Source organism: Stegodyphus dumicola, chromosome 1 (genome assembly GCF_044657685.1).
Source record: "Stegodyphus dumicola isolate Sdum_Otavi_A_Nest chromosome 1, ASM4465768v1".
NCBI classification, from domain to species: Eukaryota; Metazoa; Arthropoda; class Arachnida; order Araneae; family Eresidae; genus Stegodyphus; species Stegodyphus dumicola.
In genome coordinates this window covers 110,514,553-110,538,450 of record NC_140768.1, presented here as the reverse complement: position 1 = coordinate 110,538,450, position 23,898 = coordinate 110,514,553, and the positions used below count along the sequence as shown (strand labels likewise).

The 23,898-nt window shown below is 35.3% G+C and overlaps 1 protein-coding gene across 2 annotated transcripts in view; it reads right to left on the bottom strand.

Moving 5' to 3' along the window:
• Nucleotides 1–23,898, bottom strand: part of LOC118192014 (hemocytin-like) — a 342,722-nt gene that overhangs the window by 74,097 nt on the left and 244,727 nt on the right. For both annotated transcript variants that reach the window (XM_085819309.1, XM_085819312.1), the window contains exons 51-58: nucleotides 18,345–18,492; nucleotides 18,125–18,166; nucleotides 17,436–17,711; nucleotides 13,982–14,151; nucleotides 13,468–13,566; nucleotides 10,803–10,959; nucleotides 7,355–7,432; nucleotides 4,518–4,640 (exon numbers count right to left, since the gene is read on the bottom strand). In XM_085819309.1, the coding sequence (XP_085675435.1) occupies nucleotides 4,518–4,640; nucleotides 7,355–7,432; nucleotides 10,803–10,959; nucleotides 13,468–13,566; nucleotides 13,982–14,151; nucleotides 17,436–17,711; nucleotides 18,125–18,166; nucleotides 18,345–18,492 (1,093 nt within the window). The remainder of the gene's footprint in view (nucleotides 1–4,517; nucleotides 4,641–7,354; nucleotides 7,433–10,802; nucleotides 10,960–13,467; nucleotides 13,567–13,981; nucleotides 14,152–17,435; nucleotides 17,712–18,124; nucleotides 18,167–18,344; nucleotides 18,493–23,898) is intronic.

Here is a 23,898-nt window from a genome sequence, read left to right as displayed (position 1 = left end):
AAATCTAATATGCTGTTCCCATTAGTATAAAAATCTCAAATGCAGACACATTTTAAACGACTTTCATTGCAGTTACAGAAATATTTTACCTAAAATTTTTATCTTTTAAATGTTCTGTTTCATAACCTTTCTTATTTATACACCGTAATTTCTAAGACAATAAAGCCTTTTGTAGTACCGGAAGAGGTATTTTACCCCATTGCTCTCGAACAGCTTTCGAAAGTGTAAGGAGGTTGTAGGTCGAGGCCCGGGCAACCCTCCTTAAAAGTCAGAAAGCGCAAAAACACTACATTGACGATAGCTCAGGAGAATAGGGATACGAGTGAAGGGTATGGCTTTGATATCCATTTCCCGTTCCATTTCTTCCAGGAAATTAACGATAGATATTGACGTGTCCCTGCTTGCTTTGTCTTGATGCAGTTCTACTGATTGATAACGCTGTGTGTAAAGAGAAGGTATTTTATATTTGAAAATTTTATATAAAATATGTCTTGGGTAATAGCTGGAGCTGATAGTAACACATTTTTCTCCACTCTTTATTTTTAATTTGCTTTTATATGAAAAACCAGCAGCAATCATTAATTCCTTCGAAAAACTTTCTTTAGATTCCTTGAACCATGTTTTAAGATTTTTTCCTCCACTTTGATGATAATAAATGGATCTAAGTCGAATCTTGGGTGTACTTAAATGCATTCATTTAAGTACACCCAAGATTCGCCTATTATGACAATATGTTTCTATTTTTGTCTGGATAAATGTTTCTCATAAAGAATTTTGCACAGCCTTCTGCGTTCGCTGATGTGCCGTGGAAAAAGACGATGCTCATTATGTTTTTCTACTTTTTATGATCCATTATTTTATGATCAGCATTAATCACTTTGTTTATAGTTAACACGGAGCAATTTAATGATTTTGGAGATGTCCTTTGACTCGGCCGATTTTCTTTACCATTAAAAATCTAACTTTTGCAACATTCGAAGCATTCCGATTTTTTACTTGGGTATGTTATGTGGGAGCACATTCTTCGACTCCCTCTACTTCTATTTCTACCCAGCAAGGCGTGACGACATCACAGCTTAGCGCAGCTTGCAGAGCGGCAGACGACCGTTGGAAGTGCTGAGAACAAGACGTGTTCCACGCGCAGAGGCAGATGTAGCCAAGCTGAAATGCTTACATAGAGCTAGCCATATGCAGTGGCGTAACTAGAACTCTTGGGCCCCTTTCCCAATAAATTTAATGTGCTTAAAAAAAAAAAAAAAATCAAGGATTTTAGGAGCCAATGTTTTCATGATGATTTTTATCACATCTGGAGTAATTGTTAAAAAATAAAAGCACGTTCTTAGGGAACCAGTTGAAAGGCACGTAACATGAAGAAGGAATAAAAAGGAAAATAATTTCCCTTGACCAACTGGTAAAATGAAAATTTGCTTTAGTCTGGGTATTTGACGTCAGATGATTTTAATTCAGCTACTTAAGACTTTTTGTGTGAGTGCGAGAGACAGATTTTTCTCTCCTTTCACTGAGATGCATACTGATAATAAATGAATAAGTCTATATAGAAAAAGGAACATGTCGACGTATAGCATTAAAAAAAGGAAGAAAGCCTAGATTTGCGGAGATTTTTATATAAAATCCAAGAAGTTTTACATACTAATGTTTTAAATTTTTATATAAAATCTGCGCCTATCGCCTATCTAAGTTTTTTCGCTTAAGTTAGCAAACTTATAAATAATTAGTTATATTGTAAACTGACAGACAAGATAATTGATAAACGTACAGGAAGGCTATTACATTAATGTATAGTGATATCAAATTTGGCGCAGTTCGTACCCTACCTTTCGAACATGATTTATGCAATAATTTACAAGTAATAAATAATGTAAATGATGCATTTGTTAAATATAAAACATATTTATCCTAAACTTCATAAAGAAAACCATTAGTTTTGTAGAAAATATGTATGGTAAAGTTTTTTTCTGTCTTTTTATAAAACCTTTTGGTAACACTAAACTACTTGAACACATGATTTTTATAAAAAATGCTAAAAGAATGATAAAGTTTTATACTGTTTCCTTTTCATTTTCCTCAGTCTGTACTGCTCTTCTTTTCTAATTTTTTCCTCCCTCAATAAGTGTAATGATAACATTGGTGGCCAAAATTCTTCATAAAGAAAAAAATCCTTCTTTTAAAATTTGCGTCTCCTAACCTTCATTTCCGCAAAATTATTTATCAATAATTGGACGTCAATTTTCTCAGCCATCTTAGCTTCAACGCTCAATAGTGAAAGGTTTGACAACCGATCTTGCATCAATACTGTTTTAAAAACTCTTATGGGCTTTAAGTAAAGTACCACTTCCCCTTCTTCGGTTTTACCTAAAAATCTAATCAACTTTTTATATGAATGCAAAAAGTTAAAATATAGGAAACAGAAGTTTTTGGATATTTCGTATAAGTGTTATCGTGGACGAAAAAAATCGTCAAGCATATATACCCAGGCACACAAACAAATCATTGTAAAAAACATTGTATATCTTTGTAAAATCAGTGTAAAAACTGTCAAAACGTGTTGCAGGGACCATAATACGGGCTTATTCACTGAAAACTCACTGTGAAATTTTTAAACCGAAAGCATTCCTCTCCTTACCTATGTATATAGGTTGGCGGGAAGTAAAAAAACGTCCCCGTTAACACACTTAAAGTCCGATGTTACTATAGGCTATACCCATTTAACTTGTGAGTAAATCAAATCTCACTACAGTCACGAATTATAAACATTGTTTTATTATGAGGTATCATACCTAATCTTTATTGCTACTTCATCGCATAACTCTATAGTGTAGTGCGTTAAGCGTAAACGTCAGACATGAAAATACATGGAAAAGTAATACTTGAAGTGTTACATGGATATTTAGCAAGATAAAAATAGGAAGACACAGTGCTCATTAAAAAAATCTCGTTGATATTCAATATGTAAAAGATATTAAAACACATTTATAAGTTTTAGAACAAAGAAAATTATCTCAAAATATCAGCAGTCTTATTAAGAAATTAACTATTATGACTCCACATATCTGGCAGAAGTGATTGCTTAAGATAACATGAGAGAGACTGCATAAGTCACATGTCATTCCTTTCAAACTTGGACTGTTAATTAATTATAGGCATCGTTTTTATGTTTGCTTGATTTACAGTACGATTCAAAAGTCCTTGAATTCTCGTGGCACTACTTTAATAACGGAAAATATTTTTGAGTATTTCTGCTTGAAATAAATGTTGATGAAATTATTTCCGTTGAAGAGCTCTTACCCTTTGTAAGACAGAATATTAAATAATAGGAACAGAGATGGAAAGAAAGAACAGTCAATGCGCCATGACTCCCACAAAAGAACACAGGATTGCTCAGTAGAAGAACTTAGAAGTAACTACCAGACACTAACATAAACATCCAAGCATGCTATCCCAATCTGCATTTAAAGTGACATAGAAAAATAGTTTATCGTCGTATGGATTTGCGTACTGAAGAACAGTGTGGTCATTTCTAGCATCTTTTGCAAAGGGACCGACCTTTTTCTGTTTACATTTATACGTATTTATTTAATTTACTTAAAAATTAATTTTACTTTGAAGCAACCTTTCCTACCGCTGTTGCTTTCAACTCAAGCTTTCTTGCCAGAATGATATTTCAGTTTCGCGCGTTATACAAAGTAGGGTAGTAAAATACAATTTAAGTAGATGTCTGAGTTACTTCAGACAGAGCGTGTTGTGACTTTCGACCACATTTTTCGCTGATATTTAAGCTTGCTATTTTAACGCTATGCAGTTAAGTACCGATTTGTGTACATCAGTGGTAGGGCTAAGAGCCAGCTCGTGTTAATATTCGCTGAGCAGCGTCGACTGATTATTTCACTTAGTTTTATGTTTCTAACTTACAGTCAAACGTATAGTTTACTTTTGTAAGTACTACGGTGCCGACTCTAAATCCTTTCTTGAGTTGAATAAAAGTATCTTTTCACCCTTCATATGTTTTGTCAATGATACAGTTGAACTTAGTTTCACAGTTCAAGTAAAGATCTAGCAGCAAAAGTAACTTTAGCTAGAATCTTACAACATTGTAATTTAGTAAGCCTACTTGTTAATATTACACACACCCTAAAAATAATTCAACTGAAAAATAAACATGTCTCCTTTTAAATTAAAATCTGAGATCTATTACCTCTGTTAAATTTACAATTTAAAGCTGTTAATTTGAAAAGGTGTTTTTACAAACAATATGATGAGGTCTTAAATTTTACTAATTGTGTACTGTGGTACAGTTAATGCAAACTGGCGAGGCGACTTTTGTTAGCTTGCTTTTGTAGGGGTGTTTTACATCTTGTTATATGATTTTGTATTTTACACCGGCGAGTTCAATTTGAGAACATTCACGAGTTTCCCACTGATTTGTTGAATTAAGGTGTGCAATAGTGGAGCAACAAGTTTTAATAACAAATAACAAAAATCAGGTTAAGAATACTTACCTGTCACAGAATATGAATTTGAAGACAAATCTTTCATGAGCACGTGATCACAAATTTCATACTCGTACGTTGTGCCATCAAACGTTTCAAACACATTCGCAATCATTTCACAAGTATCCGTGTCTAAGGGAAAGAGTTTAGCAACATATTAGATATTTTAAGTAAAGTTACAAACGTAACTATTATTGCAATCAATAATAATTAAGGCATAAAAACATGGAAAATATCTTAGAATTTCTTTCAAAATGGATTTATCTCTACCATGCCACGAATCACACATAAAAGATGATCAGAACAGATTATTAAAATTCGACTGTAGTATTGCTGATAACAGACGATCATAATACGAGCAGATTTGCATAGATAAATTTGAACGAAAAGTTGAATAAGGCTTACTGGCAATAATGACAGCTACGATAGAACCTTACTGTCTAAGCACTTGAACAACACTAAAGCTTCCGAAACGACTTTCTCATGCTAGCATTGAACTTACGACCTAAAGCTGCTGTTATGAATTGCAACTTGCATCGCATTATTAACTCTTGCAAAGTAGCCCAGAGAGTATAGTGATTAGTAACGTTGACGGCCGTACTAGTTTGCCCGGGTTCGAATAGCAGAGAAGGCATGAACTTTTGTAAATCAGCAGTATCTGTGAGGCATGCACATTCACAAAGCCTACAGACCATTTCTACTACGGTCTGCTCTCATTGGATGAAACATCTTCTTGGCAGTCACAGTCATATTTGAAACGGCGAATTATCGCCCTGTAGGCGTAGTAATTAACGCCAAACAAACCTTATGAGCTTTCAGTACAGCGAGGAGAACATAATTTATTTCACTCGATAATTTTTTGTTTTATGAATGCAAGCTAAGGGGAATTGTGTGGAATATATTTTAAATAACCTACTGATCTTATTAATAGTTTATCTGTATTTGAGTTTAAACTATTAAAAGTACGATAATTGTTTTGCAAGAAAAAGTGTTTACATGGAAATAGTATATGTACTATTTAGTAATTTCTGTTAGAAGGAGTCTGTTGTGTAAATTTCCCATATAACATTAATTTATACAAATAAAGGAATATTAAAAACTTAACCAAATGAAAACATTCAGTAAACATTAAAGGCATCAGTTACCTATTCTTTTTACCCAAATTATAAGTAAGTATAACTAAAATTATATTTTATTCCATTATGTGCTATTTCTATTGAAAAGCTTTTCGGGATCTTGGATTGTAATCTTGCTACTGGTACCTACTACAAAAAGTACAAACAGGTAAATAAAAATAAGAAAAATTAGCATTCATATATAAATAGAGAAAATAAAGGTATTAAATTTTTAACACTGCACCCGACGGCGAAAAGACAAATAATGACAAAATCATTCAGTAAAGTTAGGATAAAAATAAATCCGTGCAGGGCAGAGTTAATAAAAGTCACCAGCGAGGATAGAACCGGCGATCTAGAAGCCCGAAAATTGCTTCAATGCTCGTTACCGCTCGGCTGCGGTTTCTGCGACGGCTCCTGCACACTTTTTGGTGCACAATGCTCATATACAAATAGTAAAGGCGATGAAGCAAAAGTCTCCAAGCACAAGATTCTGTAACCCTACGTTTCCTGTTTTAGCCAATCGGAGCAAACAGTAGCAGAAACGGCCTGTATAGGCTTTGTGAATAAACGTGTGGCATGGGGGCTTTCAAAATATACAGTTAGCTGGTGAGGAGAAGAATACAAGCGGTCGGTGGCAATAGAAACTATCAAAAATCTTCTGAAAAAGTGCGGAAAGGAATCGTCGCAGTCGCAGCCAAAAAGACATAAAGTCAAACTAAGATGAACAGAATGCCATATAATGTTCAACAATTTCAGCACCATTCTGATGATTTTAAGATAACTTCTTGAAACCAGGATCTCCCAAAAATCAAAGGCAGACGTGCACGAAGAGCAAAAACTGCGGACTATTCCATCTTCCAGACTCATATTAAACTACAGTGAAAAATTGTGAAACTGCATGCATATAACTTTAAAACTTTTCCTTCATAGTAACCTATAGGAAAAGCGCATCGCATAGTAAACAGTTAATATTACAGATGCTGTTCAGGAAAGAACTGCGTTTATCATCCGAGGTACTACAGCAGTGATAGCGAACCTATGGCACGTGTGCCACAGTCGGCACGCAGAGCCTCATCAGCTGGCACACGCCTTAAGTATTACTTTCTTAATCAATAATCACAATAAAGTGATACTATGTAATTTAAATAAGTGTTTTAGTCTGTTTTTGAATGTTTCACTTACTTTCTTATCGCATAAAAAATACCACTGGCATAGGGCCTAAGCCTAGATATAAGATTTTCATATATCGCCATAGAAATGATATACATACTTATTGACCGAATTTAAGAAGTTTCAATTGTTTTGGATAATCGTATTACTTGTTACATGGCAAAGAATACGCCAAAGTTGAAGCCGCTAATGTTTGCTAAACGAATTCAAATTTATTGCAGACTGCTGGTGAGTTTTATTACTTTGTTAAATAGATTCCAGTTTTCAGATGTAAGCATTTGGAGGTAACTTATGAATAATTCTAATTTAATATCTTAAACGGAATGGCACGCGGCCATTCCATTTTGGGCACGCATCCCCGAAAAGGTTCACCACCACTGTACTACAATATGCTTAATAATTAGATTCATTTATTTCAAGACTAGAGGCATACGGTTGCACATTGAAATGATTTAAAGTGAACAGCACATCGATCTATTTATCATGCAAACAGAAGACACTTATCTCTAAGGCTATCTGTTGGATTTAATCGGACTGCATGAAACATGTAATACATACCTGATGGGGAATCTGTCGTACATGTTTTGGGCAGTTTCGTCGTTATAGCAACAGTAGTGGTTGTTGTCGGTGGCATAGCTAAAATGAAAAGATTATGTGCAATTACATATGAATTTAAAATAAAAGATTGAGGTTATTATTAAATTATTTCACATATTGGTTATGATAAAAACCACAAGTAAATAACTACTAATAACCTCTTAGACATATGTTGTGTAGCGAATTTAATTTAATTGATTCATAAAAATTAAAAAATTTTAATTTGTAATTATTCAAAATTTGAGCTACACAAGTTTGGTTATATTTTTTTTGGCCTATTAATTCTGGTGTAATCTATTTTGGCTTTCCGAGTTTACGCGAACTGCGTCGTCAATCTTGTACACGCAAACAATGGATAGGTGATTTTTTTCACGTAATAAACTCAGTTTTTCATGTCAAAAATTAATTTGATTTCTTAGTATTTAATATCATTAGTTGCAGAAAAATTAGCTCTTTAATTTGGCATAACTTTCGTTTTTCTAACTTTAATTGCATTTCAGTTATGAGCTTTAATTGGTAAATTTTTCTTCGTTTGCTTGTGATTTAGTTAAAGGGGGATGAAAATTAGAAAGGAACCTCTTTCCGGTTGAAAAGTCACTTTTTGCGAGTTTCAGCGTTTTTTCGTTGGGACCCCTTGCAGGGTTGTTGAAATTCCTAATTTTCCCCTGTCACAGGTGGTGCTTATTTGGCGAGGGTTTGGCGACATAGAATTTCCGTTGAGGTTTCAAAGTAGTGGATTTGGCGAGTTTGATAACATGTGGGTATGCTGTTGTTGCAACTATTTTAACTTTTGGCGAAGAGTGGGTTGTGCCAACTTGGCAGTCCGGCGTCCTCCCTTTTAACGGGATGTTTTGAGGGACAAGAGCACTTTTTTGCACTTTTGACTTACCATCAGACTCTGTACTCGCTGGCAGATGAATTTTTTTCGGAAGATGCATTTTTCCACCTTTGGATCTACGGGCTTCTTGCCCTTGAGTTTTGAATGAGGGACTTAGTTTTATGCATCATGTCCTCGACCAAATTATAGTCTCATCAGTTTTTTTTTGTGTTTGAATATTTAAGTTACTCAAAAGATAAATAATATAGAAAAATGCTACGAAAGGTGATGCCTGGTATTTGTGCCGTTAAGAAGAAAATTTCAGTTTCTCCTCCACGAATAGAGTCTTCATCTGTCTCGATGTTTCTTCCACGCCTTTAAGAATTATTTTCCGCTATGCAAGAAATTCCTTCACTGCTAGCTCCGGGGTCGCTACAACAGAATGCATCACTTGGCTTGAGTCTACTCCTCGTGGCGTCTACGACCTGTGAGGATGGATTCGTCGATTCTATTAACCGATTTACTGATGTAACTTCAGAATTCTTCTCTTTGCTGAACGACTACCAACTTCAATATTGGATTGTAAATCAACTATCATAAGAACTTGGAACCTCTATAGTGCATCCTAAATCAACTAGAAACTTCTCGGCTCCATTGAAAATTCATCTCCATATGAACTCTTCTCCCTTTCCACCACGCTTGGCAGCCGTCCTCCTTGGCATCAATGATAATTCTTTTAGGGTTTTCTCCTCCTCCTATTCACTTGCCGCCTGTGATTTCTCAGATGTCTTTTTGTTTTCTTTTATTTGTTAGTCTGATGTTAAAAAATTCTGCAGTTAATGGTGATTGAAATAACTTAATTAGTTGAATTAAAATATTGTAGTTGAGTAAATTAAAACTCTAATGAAATCATTTTGTTTGTCCATAAAGTAAATTATTAGATTGGCTAAGGAAATATATCCTTATTTAAATTATTTAATTGAAACAGTGAATGTAACTTAGTTAGATTGGTTAAGGAAATATATTCTTTATTAAATTATTTAATTGAACTTGTGAATTTCTTTCATGGTGAGGATTGATTGGTAAAGGTGTCATTATTTGAGCTTCTTTGCTCCTCTTAGGGACTAAATTGCTTGTAGGATGTAATAGCCTGATTTTTTAATTAACATTTTACCCGGTTAAATCATTCTTTTTGAAAATAGAAAGTTACTATGTGCAATAACCAGAATTACATTGGTATTGATTATTCTGTGTGAAATGCTTCTTTTTTTTTTTTTTTTGGAAAGTGTAACTTGTTAATTATTCTTTTTTTTTCTCCCCGGGGAGGGTATTGTTAATTGATCCAAAGTTTTATCTGATTATGTTTACCTGAATGTAATAGAAATAATAGTTTGATATTATTGAGTCTAAGATAAAAGTAATATTACTCTGTAGGGGTATGCATTTGTAGAAAGCAATATTTTACAGTTCAGCTTGAATATAATTTGCTTACTAAGTTAATTATGCATTGTGTAATCATCAATACGTTACAGTTCTGATTGAATATAAATTGCTTTCAAATTAATGGATTAAGTAATTCTTGAAGAATTTAATAAATAGGCTCACTTTTCTAGATCAGTCAATGTTTATTTATTTTTTTTGTGTGTGCTCATGATTTTCACTAGTCTCTTTCTCAAATTGATTTCAGGGTTAATCCGAAAACACAACGCAAATGTACAGGTCTTATTGATATTAGTATATTACTGTTGTTAGAAAATTTTAAGTGTTTTGTCAACTGAGTAGGAAACCTTTTAGGTACCTACGTTACCTTAAATTTTAAACCATAACAATTTTTGGTGCCATTAAAAAAATAATTAAAACACCATAACACATAAAACAATTAGAATAAAAACATTTCCTAAATACTAATAAGTATAGGGACCGGAAAAAAGTATAAAAAAGTTAAAGAGATTAACTTTTACAAAATTGATTTCTTTAAATTCAAAAATGCCACAACATGAATATTTGCGTCGTTTATAATATTTTTGTAATTGGAAGTGTAACGACGACTAACAACTGGGAAAATAAAGGCTGGCGAAGGACTTTTGAGGACAGGTGCATATGCAAATGTTAGGGGTACTATAGAGTAGATCGTCAAAGAACTCACGACCAGTATAGAATCCTTTAGCACAGAAATGCAAGTTTTATTAATAGAAGAAAAAAAAAACAAAAAACAAACAAAAAAAAAAAAAAAAAAAAAAAAACGAAAGTTTGAAAAGGAAACCCATAGAGATTTCAAAGGAGCTCTTTTTTGTTAGTAACGCCAAATAACCGTAAGATAATTAATTCTCAAGTAATGTTTTTACTGTTTTTACATTTGCTACTATCAGCTTGCTTCTGCATTTGGGAAAATTTATATTAATTTTATCACTTTTATGTTAAAGTAAATAATATCAAAATACGATGACTGAATTTCTAAATCTCTTTAGCATAACTACCACGCCTAATTTTTAAAACTATGGGAAGAAAATTTTAGGTTAAAAAAAATCTGTGTTTTAGCTTCAGGCAAAAGAGACAGCGATCCTTACAAAATAACAAAACGCAGTTCCTTACTTGTTGGACAATTAATCTCATCATCCGGACAGTCTGCTATGCCGTCACACCACTGTTCCTCACGGATGCAGTACCCATTGCTAGGGCACAAGACTTTTCCTTCCTCGCAGCCAACGCATTCGCAGTTGCAGTGTTCATCCATCTGGCTTATCTGACCCTGAAACAAGATTTTTAAGTACTCTTTCAAAATATTTCTTTTTCATGTTCCCAATCCACTCGAATTAAAAATATATATGCCGTATCTTAAAATGACCCATTAATATAAATTATGATGTCTCTGAAGACAGAGCTGAACCGTAGTTATTAATTTATTAGTTCGGATTTTTTTTAAACTTGAATCGCTGGGAAATTTTAAATAATGCATGGTTTCTTGTTATAATTAAAACTCCAATCTAGTCTGTTCCTTGCTTCCTTATAACACTGGAGTACAATATTAAAGGATAATTTAGAACATTTAAAATGCTAAGCAGGCAAGATGCTGCAATAAACCTGGGTTGTGATTTCTTTATATAGAGATACATTATATTATTTACATGCCAAAGTGCTGATGTGCAAAATTTGTGAAAAGAAATGCGTATAAATATGGTTATATATATATATATATATATATATATATAAAAACAGAAATCATGAAACTTCCGCTATTCTCTTTAGAAAGGCTTGGTTCCGTATGGAATCGATAAGATCATATGTCAAAGATCGCATGTTATTACACGATTATCAGCGTGAGCAAATGCCAAAGATTCCGTTATTGAAAAGGATTGTATTTCCTCAGAAGATATTTTGTTATATACAAAGCACTTGTAAAATTTAAAGGAAGATTTTAATGTTCGCTTCCAAGACATTGAAAATGTGAAATGCACGGCTCACAGAACCACTGAACTGAGATATGTCTGGTCCTGATATTATGATGCAAGAAGAATTGATCAAATTTAAAGTCACCTGAGAGAAATATCCCAATATGAGTTGTTACCAAAGCAATATTTTTGACTTTTCCTTCTTCTTATCTAGTAAAAGAAGGCTCTAACAAGTTAATGTTACGAATTTTATATCGATGTAACTAATTTTAGGGAAATTATATGTGAAATGGCAGTACTTTTTGTATAACGTAATACGAAATGCTTGAAAGAGACGAAGCTCTGACCGAAACATATGATTACAGGGACAAGTCTACTTAAAATCGAAGTAAATGGCTATCTCGCTAAATTGGAGAGATATCGCCCCCAAGCTAGCGATAGTTTTGGTGACTAATTTTTATACCCAAATTTGGTGAGACAAAAGTCGCCAGACTTGGCGGCTATTTGGCGAGATTTAGATCCGGTCTCTGTATAACTGTAATTGATTTCTGTATTTTGCTGTGACCATATCCGGCCCTCATATACCTTCCAGTAATTTCGAGAAGTGAAAGGTACTAGAGAATTCTTGGTGACCGGGAAAAGTATATTAGGCCGAGGAGAGTATCAATTTCTCACTTGTTTAGCTCAGCGTGAGTTCGGAGTATTGACAGATGTCCGTGGGAGCTTCGCCTTTTTTGATCCGCTTTGTAATGCGCTGTGTTCAACGTTCTTAGCAGTTTGAAACGCAACTTCTGAAAGGAGTTGCACAAGTTTTTCTTACGAATTAATTTAATTTTTGTTAAATGTTCCAGAGCTGTGAAGTATTTCTTTTGGTAAAATAAATATTATCCAGCTATCGTCGGTTCTCTGCTCACCCATTTCGTTACGAATCCGTACGCATGTAACAATAATTTACTGCATGTAACAACAAACAGGTTGAACATTTTTGAGCGAGGTGATTTAAAAATTAATTAAGCAATTTTATGCAAAAAAAAAAAAAAAAAACTACATCAATACCTCAAGCGAATGCCATAAAATAAATTAAAATCGATATTTTATGCAGTTAGAATATGTGATTATGTTCTCATAACTCGTTCCTATTTGCAAAATTAAAAAAAAAATAATAATACTTAAGCATAAATATAACAAAGCAAATACTTTTAAAACTTTAGTTCATATTCTTACTCTAGCTATTATTTAAGTTATTTCGGTGCAATTATTTATATTATGATTAAATTGTATGTTGTGTATATTATAGAGAAAAATATAAGGGAGTGGAGGAAGAAAAAATTATTCTTTGAAAGGGGGGTTGTTTTAAGAGAATGTTTGGGAATCCCTGAACTAAATGATGGCTTTATAAGACATATTTAATACTATCTAAATGCTCACTAATTTACTAGTCTATTTATAATTAGAATACAGATATAAATATATACCAGTTATGGCGCGGATTTGAACATTTCACGCGTTCTTTTTGTTTTTCATATTCTCAGCACTAACAGAAACAGTGGTAAATTTCCAATTTAACAGCTTCACCTATGCATAAATTTATTTTCATAAAGCTTTTAATAGTCGCGTATTAAGTGTAGCGTTATTTAAGCTATTTCGAAATTTTTATACATCGGTATAATTTTTATGAATATCAGGAATCACATGCCTCAATAAAAATGTACAAAAAATATTAAAAAAATTTCAAGTTTATGAATTCTCTTTTGATGTATATCTAGATCATTCTTAAATGTAAAAGAAAGTCCTTGGTTTCTAATTAAATGTCCATGTAGAAATAAAAATCGAGAATTACAATCTAAAATTTAATTTCTGTAACTTACAGGTAAACAATCCGGACATTGTATTGGCTTACAGATCGAGTGACCCTCTATGATGCAATCGCAACGCTCACAGTTTTTGGTGACTGCAATATTAGATGGCTGAAAAGGAAAGGAGAGAAAAAGATTCAAAGCATAAAAAGAGATAAAGAACATAAACTTTCTAAGAATATATACATAACCAATATAAAGAATATACATATGCATAGTACTATATAAAGAACTGTATACACATATATAAACTACGTAAAGAATCCAGAGATAAAAAGAAAGAGAATTACAAAAAGATCAGATTCCACATAATTATAAGTAAGCTTATTTTTTTAGAAAGCTATATTTGTGCATAAAATTCCATTAGTTAGTTAAAACATGCCAGTTCATTTTAGCAAAATATTGCCACGGCGATAAGAACTGAACAAAAATTTAAAAGAGATTTAGAAAGAATGTTAAAAGCAAGACAGCTAACAAAGATTTGTATAAGAAAGAATAAGGGAAAAATGTAATCCAATTGCCTTACTTCGAATCGTTTGCCGTCTTTAAAGCACGGACAGTCAATGCGAGGAACGCAAGTGGATCCGTCACATGCAGAATTGTAAGGGCAGGACACAGGACAGTTCTCCTTGAGGTATTCTGGAACTTCGGGGCATATTTCCAGAGGAATAAGCTCCGTGGTGGTAGTCTCCATCCCTGCTCAAATAACGAACAAAGAATGTCAGTTATATGCTTTTTAATACGAAATTATGAAATAAATATCAAGAGCAGAAACAATTTATTCTGAGAGTAAATATGCTGTAAAGAAGCCAGATTATCGCCAAGCTGATGTTTCATTTATGGTAATTTGAGTATTTTACGGTGTATGTTTTGAAAACTCTATCATGGCGTGATTGATTGTAATGCGTGAGGGCTTATTTCTGCGTTGGATGTCGGTTAGGAAGTGCGTTGCTTATTTTGTGCTTTTCACCGTAAAATGGTCATACGAACAGATTGAAAATTCAAAGAATACAAAATAAAGACTTGAGAATCATAGCCAATGCTCCCTGGTTCGTAAGAAACTCCACTCTGCATAATGAACTTAGGATTAAACCTACAGACTCAGAAATTCTAAAATTCTCGCATAAATTCTTCCTCAAATGTGATCCAACACAACAAGGAAATTATTAAGAAATTGGGCAATTATGACTACGTCATACAGCAAAAGCATAAAAGACCTCCCACTATCCATCCTAATTCTAATGGTAGGGCTTGTTTATATTATCTAATATTTTTTCACTTAAACATTTTATTTTCTGTTTATATTTAAAAAAGTTTTTATTTCGTACCTTCCAAAGAAGATTATTGTAACTGATATAGTAGGTTTTGTGGACTGTATTTGTATATATTGTATTATATTCTGCATGCGACAGCTCTATGGCGTAGTAGATAAGACACGCAATTGGAAACTTTCCATGACGGGTTCGAGTCCCGATAGAATTGTTTATGCGCATATACCTGTACAAAAGTGTTTCTCTTTTTTGAAACTTATTTTTATGCTCTTCAATGTATTTATGCCAAATAGAATTTGTCTCAAGAAACTATCTCAAGGAAAGTCTACTTCTTCAAAGTTATACCATTGCTTTATCCCATGGAATCGGATGGCGCCACATGAACGTCACTCCAAAGATATGCCATTACTGAAGATTCTAAAGTGAACAGATGGCGTCGTACTCCTTTCTCTTACGAGAACCCCACCCGGTGCTTTAAGACTTTCCGCTTGTTCGGATTTTTTTTCCTCATCTTTATGCCATTAGAACTTAAAAAATATAGACTAGTAAAGGTCTCAACAGGCCGCATGCCTTTTACACCAATGATGATCTGTGATCGTAAAATGGCTGCCGATGGTAAACTGGGTGTTTAGTGGTAACCGAAACTCATATCAACACTATCAAAGGTATATGGGATGTAATAAAAAAGGGATTTTCGAAAGAAATGCCATCGACAGTCGGGCACTACGGAGGATATTTTTGATTCTTACTTTTGTGAATTTATGTGGCGACGGCAGTATGCAGATTCTAGTTCAGATAATTTTAAATAGGTATTGGATGCTGTTAAGAAATTATGTGTACCACACACCGAAGTCAGAGAAATTTCTAAATAAGGAAAGTCGATATTTCCTTTTGTACTGCGCAGATTAGATAACATGCATTTCCATTTTTACGTTATTTCCTTGTTTTATTTTGATTTAAAATGCAGTTTACTTCGATTGTAATTTTTATGTTTTAATTATGGTTTCTTGCATTGTATTTCGCACGCCATTTTACTTGGGAAGGCTTTGCACGTAAACAGGAAATGGCCCTCCAAAATCGCCAATTTTCCCCAAGAGAGACCCTCAAATATATTTTTTCCTCCATTTGCGATAGTAATGTGTCTGTCAGAAATTCTTCCTTCAGAAAATGACCGAAAGTGTAATTTAGTACGCTGCATAACATCTGTTCAATTTTAAATTAAATGTCATAAATTTCTGTTTGATGAAAAATACAATGCATAAGTATATAAATATATTTTTACCCTTTCAGTTTTAGTTCCTGACCTGAATAAAATCTATACTACTCCCCTCCGCCCAAAATGGTGCAATATTCAACAAAATAATTTACGTTATAACGGTAATATGCGAGAAAAAAGAACTCCTAAACCTGTAAATTTGTTCGACGTTCGCGGACAAATCTGATATTAGGAAAATCTTTGAAAATTCTCTAATTTTCGAGAAAATAATCTCAAAAATTCACGCGTGATGAAGCTCTTGAGCTGAATTTTAATAACAATCTTTAAAAACATAAGTGAAAAATAAGGGAATTCTTTTCCGTTATATGTATTTGTGGCAGATGATTTTGACAATACAATTGTTGTAAATGATTTTATGCATATACAACCTGCATATAAAGGGGTGCATATTGTAACTGTTATTTACACAATAGGATGCAAAAAAAAAGTTTGGAAGTCGCTAATAATATAGAATAATGACTATCTTCAGAACTGTCATTGTGATGAGTGCTTTTTTGAGCAAGAAATGGAACGCGTGGAAAACTTCAAACATATTTTGTTTTCCATGAAAATCGTAAATTTGCCTATCGCTGACAAATCCGAGATCTTTTTCTTGCATCCGCTTAGAGAAGAAGGTTTTTGCCGTAGGTGTTAAACATAAGATAGTGCCTGAAATCGGAGGGGAGCGAATACATCAGATTCTTTTTCTGTCTCGTCTATCACAAAAAGATATCCTTCCGATTCCTTTATGGTAAAGTAAAAAGCAAATGGTTATGTAAATAATAAAGTCATATTTAATATAAAAATGTCACCCTGGTTTTTCTCAGGTAAGTTACAACATTTATTTGTATTACTATCAAATAAGCATGAATCTGATAGACGCACTCTCCAATAATCAGTTAACTTAGAGAACAACTATTTAAATATTTTGTTATATTTCAGGCTATTAGAACGGAATATACATAGAATACTTTCGGTTGCAATTAGGTTATTGTAATTGTTTATTATATACTTAAGTAGCATCGGATCGTTTAGAGCTCGTTCAAAGAGCACATCATTCGTTCTACGATGGTATTGCAAGCAGTTAGAATGGTCTTCATAACGCGCGCTAAAATGGCGCGGTTTACAACCATGTTCTTAGGATGTGTGTTTCAACGTAAAATGGGAACTTTCAAAGGGCAGTTACTTTTTCGACAAGTTTTCAGCATGTGCTATACACTATGTTCTACACAACGTGATAAAATGGTGCGTACTACAATTGCGTTCTTTGGACATACATTTCAAAGTACAACACTCGTACCTTTCGAAACTTTTTTTAAGCATTTGTTATAAAATATATGTGTCATTATATTTCAGTTTCCTAATTATTTATAATTTCATTTGAAATTTTCAAAAAATGAGCGAGATTTCTAATTTTTGAATTCATAAAAAGAGCAAGAAGCAAGAGGTCTTACCGCAGGTCCAGCATTTCAACCGCACCTCATAATTGTAACACTGGTGAGAGCTTTGATCTGCATTTTTGCACAGAAGTCCGTGTTCTAAATCACATCTCACTAACTGACCCGTTAAAGAATAGTCCTTCTGGGTCACCATGCTCCTGCATTGGATTTCGTAAGGATTTTTGCAAAGACCACTGGCTGCTATGATCTGGTCGATGGGTTCTTCATCTCCTAAGTAAGATGATGCCGGATCCGATAAGCTCAACCATGGACCGTACTGCACGCAGATCTCTGATCAAGAAGATGGAAACGTATTCATTAGCACAGATTCGAAACAATGATAATAAAGATTCAAATGAATGTGAAAGGGTCTACTAAATCATTAAATATTCACCTGCCAAAGTTTCCAACTGAAAACACTTTTTAAAATACCGTAAACTATCTAGCAAAAAACTTCAGTTCATTCAGAACTTTTAAAAATCTAAAATGTAAAACAAACAGTCAAAATAAAGTTAAAACTTTATTTCGACTGTTTGTTTTACATTTACAGATATTTAATCTGCTTATAAAAATATTCGTGTTATTCAGTATCTTAAACGGTGATTTCAGAATCACTAAAAGCATCGTAATGTCTTTAAATAAGTAAGTGATAAAATTGGAAATATTAAACAAAAATATCGTTGAGACAATATAAAAATATTTACCTGTGGTCGTGTGTAAAATTTCAGGTAATACAGTTTCAAATCCTGAAAATATATTTATTTACAATAATCATATTTAAAGATATCTAAAACAAAATAATTTATTAAAACCATCTAAAAATTTATGCAGTTCGGTATCCAAACACTTTCCATTAAGTCACATTCCCAAACTTCCTCTCTACTAGTTTGGAAAGAAATAGTAAACAAATCATGTTGGTCTTACCGTAAGGGATGAAACAGCCAAAGACTTCCATTCGGAGCGCTGGTTTAGTATGATAATCTAGAATGGTGATTTTAAGGAAGCGAGCTTGAATCATATGTCTAAACCATCTAGTAACAGGCGTATTCCGGTCAAAGTTGCCACTAAATACCTGAAAAGTAATACAATATTTGAACATGATGATCATAAGCGGGTTGATTTTATGTAGACTTACTAAAAGCTAAAACCTATTAGACAAATAAATGTTTCATTTGATACACAAAATTTTCGACTTTCGAATCCTCTTTGGATGCTGCAGAGTGATTCATCACCATTCTCTTAAAATATGTCAATTTATTTGCTAACTGATCCAACTGTTAAGGTTCTGAAAGACTCAGCCTCGTTAGTTCCGTTTACTATAGCTGTCCTGTGGCGCTGTCTCTTGATCAAAGCTCGCAATGCGTCATTGTTGCCTCAGTGTTCTCTTGGATCTTGGGTGTAGAAATCAAACAAGCTACCGCAAATACAAAAACCCAATTTCAACCTGTAATGCCGATATCTGGATCCACGAACTCTGGCATTGAGCTCTACGCTACGCTTCAGCAGCTCTATACAACCTCTTCGCAGAATTTTTAATACTATAACTCAATGCTATAACTAGAGGATGCTACTAATTATCATCGCACTTCAACCTCAACGGTGCTCAAGCCTGTTTCCAACGGCAGACGTAACATAGCGCTCCTTGCCACGAGGAGTTTTGTTGGGATGACTACGTCAGACAAGTGAGCATAAGCAACAACAACAACTAATTACCATGGTGCCCACCAGCAGCCGAGCGGTAAAGTCGCTGAACATGCGACGGAGGACGTGGGCATCACCCCTTTACCATATGGTTAATTGGTGTAGCGCCACGTCCACCAGTATCTATAGTCGAACTTGAGGGCCACACAAGGGTCTCGCACGGGGCGCCGAAAACCAGCGCCCGGTGTATCCCGAGGACGGTCCCACTGACTAAAAGCGCCCTCCGGGGATATTCTCCCATCCGCTTGTCCGAGCCTCTGTATTTGTTGTTGTAAAGTCGCTGAACAGTGGTAGTTCGACTTGGGTCCAGTTCTGTGCAAAAGGGTTGGTTGCATGAGCGTTTTCGTGGTTTTCCCAATGTGTAATATGGACGCCAACTCGTTTCCCTTTGAAAGCTTTCAAGAAGGCATCACCCTCTTTAAGCTGATAGCCCTAACATGCTTTGCCATAATTAAATAAACCAAACTAACCGTCACGATTGAAAACTTGAGGGCATGATTTGCGCCTTAAGTATCTACACTCAAGACCAAAACATTATGACCACCTGTCAATAACGAGTTGGGCCACCTTTGGCGCGCAACACAGCTTCAACCCGCCTTGGCATGGATGCCACAAGTCCTTGATAAATGGCCGGAGACAGATTGTACCAGATGTTGTAGCAACGGTCACGCAAATCCGATATATTGCGAATTAGTGGTCTTTGACCCCTGAGCTGCCTTCCCATGACATCCCAAATGTGTTCTATCTGATTGAGATACGGTGAGTTAGGCGGCCAGGACATTAACTGGAAATCAGCATCATGTTCCTGGAAAAACTCCAACACAATTGTAGCCTTGTGACACGGGGCGTTGTCCTGTTGGAACATTCCATTTCCAGCTGGAAAAACAGAGGCCATGTAAGGGTGCAACTGGTCCGCAATGATGTTCAGATATCCTGTAGCATTCATGGTCTGCTCTACCACAACCACGGGTCCCAGAGACGCCCAAGAGAACGTCTCTCAGAGCATAATACCGCCACCACCGGCCTGTGTATGACCTACTGTGCATTGAGGGAGCAACTGTTCGCCTGGAAGACGGCGTATCCTGACACTGCCATCGGCCTGATGAATGACAAACCGTGATTCATCTGACCAGGCAACTCTCTCCCACTGATGCATGGATCAGTCGCGATGTTCCCGGACTTAGCGCAGGCGCAGTTGGCGATGATGCTTGGTCAGCAAAGGCACACGAGTGGGACGTTTGCTGCGTAGCCCCATATCCAACAGTGTCCGCTGAACAGTGTGCTCCGATACTTTTCTACTTGGCCCTGCACTGTATTCGGCTGTCAGCTGAGCCACTGTCTGGATCCGGGTTTTCTTCACCATGCGAGACAGTCTCCGGCGACCTTTTTGTTGATAGCGTGTGGACATCCAGCACCATGTCGTCTACTGTAGATTTCACCGTCATTCATCCACTTTTCATACGTACTAACAACTGTAGATCCCGAAAAACCTACGAGTCATGCAGTTTCGGAAATACTTGTTCCGAGCCTTCGAGCCATTACAATCTGCCCTCTATCAAAGTCGCTTAGATCCGCAGCCTTTCCCATCACACACAGAAGTAAGTGAAAGAATGATTCTTCAGACTTAGACTTAGACTCTATAATTGACCGAGCTATTGCGAAGAGCAATGTTGCCGGTTCCAAAATTAAAGCCCAAGGGCACTTGACATAAATAAATCCGGACGTGGAGAAAATCTCAGATGAGAAAACGGAGATAAGGGGAAGAAGAGAAGTACCAAAAGGAGCAAGACAATCCAATCGGACAAGTTCGCAAAAGGTGACGAGCGATCATAGCTTTCAAGGAGGACCCAAGACAATGAAAATCAATGACAACAATACGAGAAGATACACTACAGCAATAGTTCCAATGACAAATTCAAATATGATTAAACAACATCAATCAGTAGTGCTAAATACAACACAATACAAAACAACTATACAACACAATTTAAATACAATTATTCAACGAAGCAACAGAAGAACTTCAATCAAAATCAGATGCATTGGAAGTGTAAATAGCTAACAATTGAGGATCTAAGTGAAAAAGTTGTCGTCTCCTCCCATGAAGGTGTGGGCTGCAAGTGGTCTGACGCTTCTATCTTCGAAGAGAATTTCATAATTAAAAACTTGGGAGTAATTAACAAAGTCACATTGCACAGCTTTGTTGAAGAATTTTTCATTAGATCTTCTGATGTAATCTGGAATCGTCTCAAGTTTTAAGTCTCTGTGTAAAAGTTTATTGCGGATAAGATAGTGAGAGTCAGTAATAATGCGCAGAAATTTGTTTTGCACTACCTGTAATTGATGCAGTTGAGTTTGACTGACCGTGTTCCAAGCAGGAGCAGCATAACAAAGTATCGGTCGAATGCAAGTGGTATATATATGTTTTTTGGTACGCAAGCTAAGATTTGAATATTTTCCAGTGACCGGGAGAAATCTGCATATTATGCCCATGGCTTTGCTCTTGACACTATTAATGTGATTAGACCATTTGAGCCTTTGGTTCAAAATAATTCCTAAGTATTTGGCCTTTGTGACCAGAGGAACAGCTTCCTGAAAAAGGTAGAGGTCTTTAAAAGCAATGTTTCTCTTAGTTTTGCTAAGAATTAAAAGTTGTGACTTGCTAGCATTGATTTTTACTCGCCAATTTGTGCACCAGTCTTCTACGGCATAGAGGTAATTTTGCATTTTGTCTATTGCATGATTAGCTTGAATGGATTTAATTGCAATCGCCGTATCGTCGGCATAACATGCTAACAGAGAGTAATTGTCCAAACCAGGGTGAGGAAAATCTGATATGTAGAAAAGATATAGTACTGGACCGAGAATACTTCCTTGTGGGACGCTGGATCTTATAGGTCTTGAATTGGATTTTTCATTTCCTTGAGAGACGAAGAAAGTGCGGTTTTGCAAAAAGGAGAAGATCAGAAGAATGAGCTCTCTAGGAAGTCCCACGTTGATAAGCTTGAAGACGAGCCCCTCATGCCAGACGCGGTCAAAGGCTTTTGCCACGTCCAGCATAAGGAGCGCAACACTTTGCTTGTTATGGAATGCAGATCCCACAAATTCTACAATTCTTACTAGTTGTCGAGTAGTACTGAGGTTTTTTCTGAATCCGTACTGATCATTAGGTAGCAGGTGAAGAAAAGGTTCCAATCTAGTGAGAATAAGTCTTTCATAAATTTTACCAAGGCTGGATAACAAACTGATAGGACGATAGCCATCAGGCTTGGTCACATCTTTACCCGGTTTGGGAAGAAGAAAGATCTTGGCTTGCTTCCAAGGATCAGGGAAATAGTTGAGAGCAAGACAAGCGTTGAGAATACTAGCGAATTTACTGATAAGTTTTCTAGGTAAGTTACGAAGCAGTTTATTTGTAATTTGATCACTTCCAGGAGCTTTTTTGATGTTGAGATATTTAATAATATTAGTAATTTCCATAGGAGAAGTAAGCCTTGGGATATTATGAGCCGAAGAAGAATGAAGCCAGGAATACACATAGTTTTCGAGAACATCTTTAAAGGTCTGATTCATAGACTCCATATTAGGAGTAAACTGCTTTTCCAGGTATTCAGCGAAAATATCGACTTTATCTTTAAGTGAGTAGGCAATTTTAGTATCCGTATGAATAGGTCTATTATTAATACTACTTCTTTTAAGATTTTGAAGATACTTCCACAGAGAACCATCATTAATATTAAGTTTAGATATAAAATCTTCTCTTGTTTCCTTTTTAAAATCAGTGATAAGTTTCTTGATTCTTCTATTAAAAATATTGATTTCTCTTTTAAGGGCAGGGTCCCAGTTACGGTGCCAAAGCTTCAGCAATCGGTTTCTTTCTTTGATAATGTCTCTGATACTCCGAGGAAGTCGAATATTATTGTTAGTTAATTGAATGGTAACTGTAGCATCTCTGAAAGCTTTCAGTATACTGTCAGTGAAGATATGAATGGCAAGATCGATATCCTGTTTGGTAGAAAGTGAAGTGAAAATAGGAGGATGTTTGATTAAGATATTGTGAAAAGTAATCCAGTCAGTATTATTTCTGGTAATAGGAGGGTCTTCTTTAGAAACACCAAGAGAAGCAATGACAGGTACATGATCAGATGTAAGTTCTGCCTTGACTTCCAAGGAAATAGGGATAGAAGTATTTGTAAGGATAATATCCAAGATGTCCGAGAGATTTGGAGAGGCAGGACGATAAGTGGCTTCAGAAAGTACATGTAATGCGACAGGATGATTGCAGATAAAATTATGCATAATACGTCCATTGGTGTTAGAACGACGACATCCCCATTCGAGGTGCTTAGCACTCATGTCTCCGGCAATAATAACTTGCTGATCTTCAGGAAGTAAGTTTTTTAACATATTTTCAGAAAGTCGGTTTCGTGGTGGATTATAAATAGCCGTAAAATGGATGGTACCAAATTGTGGGAGTATAACAGCAACAGTCACACTTTCGAATCCAGAAGCAGAGTGATTCTTCAGACTCTCCAGCAGCAGTTAAATACCACTTCCACCTGATCACGTGCCTTCCACGTCATCCAGGCGCGTTCATCGCAAAATGTAGGGCTGGTCATAATGTTTGGCTCTTGAGTGTAGTTGAACCGTTGTTGGGATTTGGCGCGCATAATGCCATTAATTGTTTTTCCCAGGTGTGCAGATGTGCGTGTTCTTATGACGTCCGTACTCGTCAATGTAAAAAACACGGCATTAGCTCGATTTCCTGCCGCTGTTT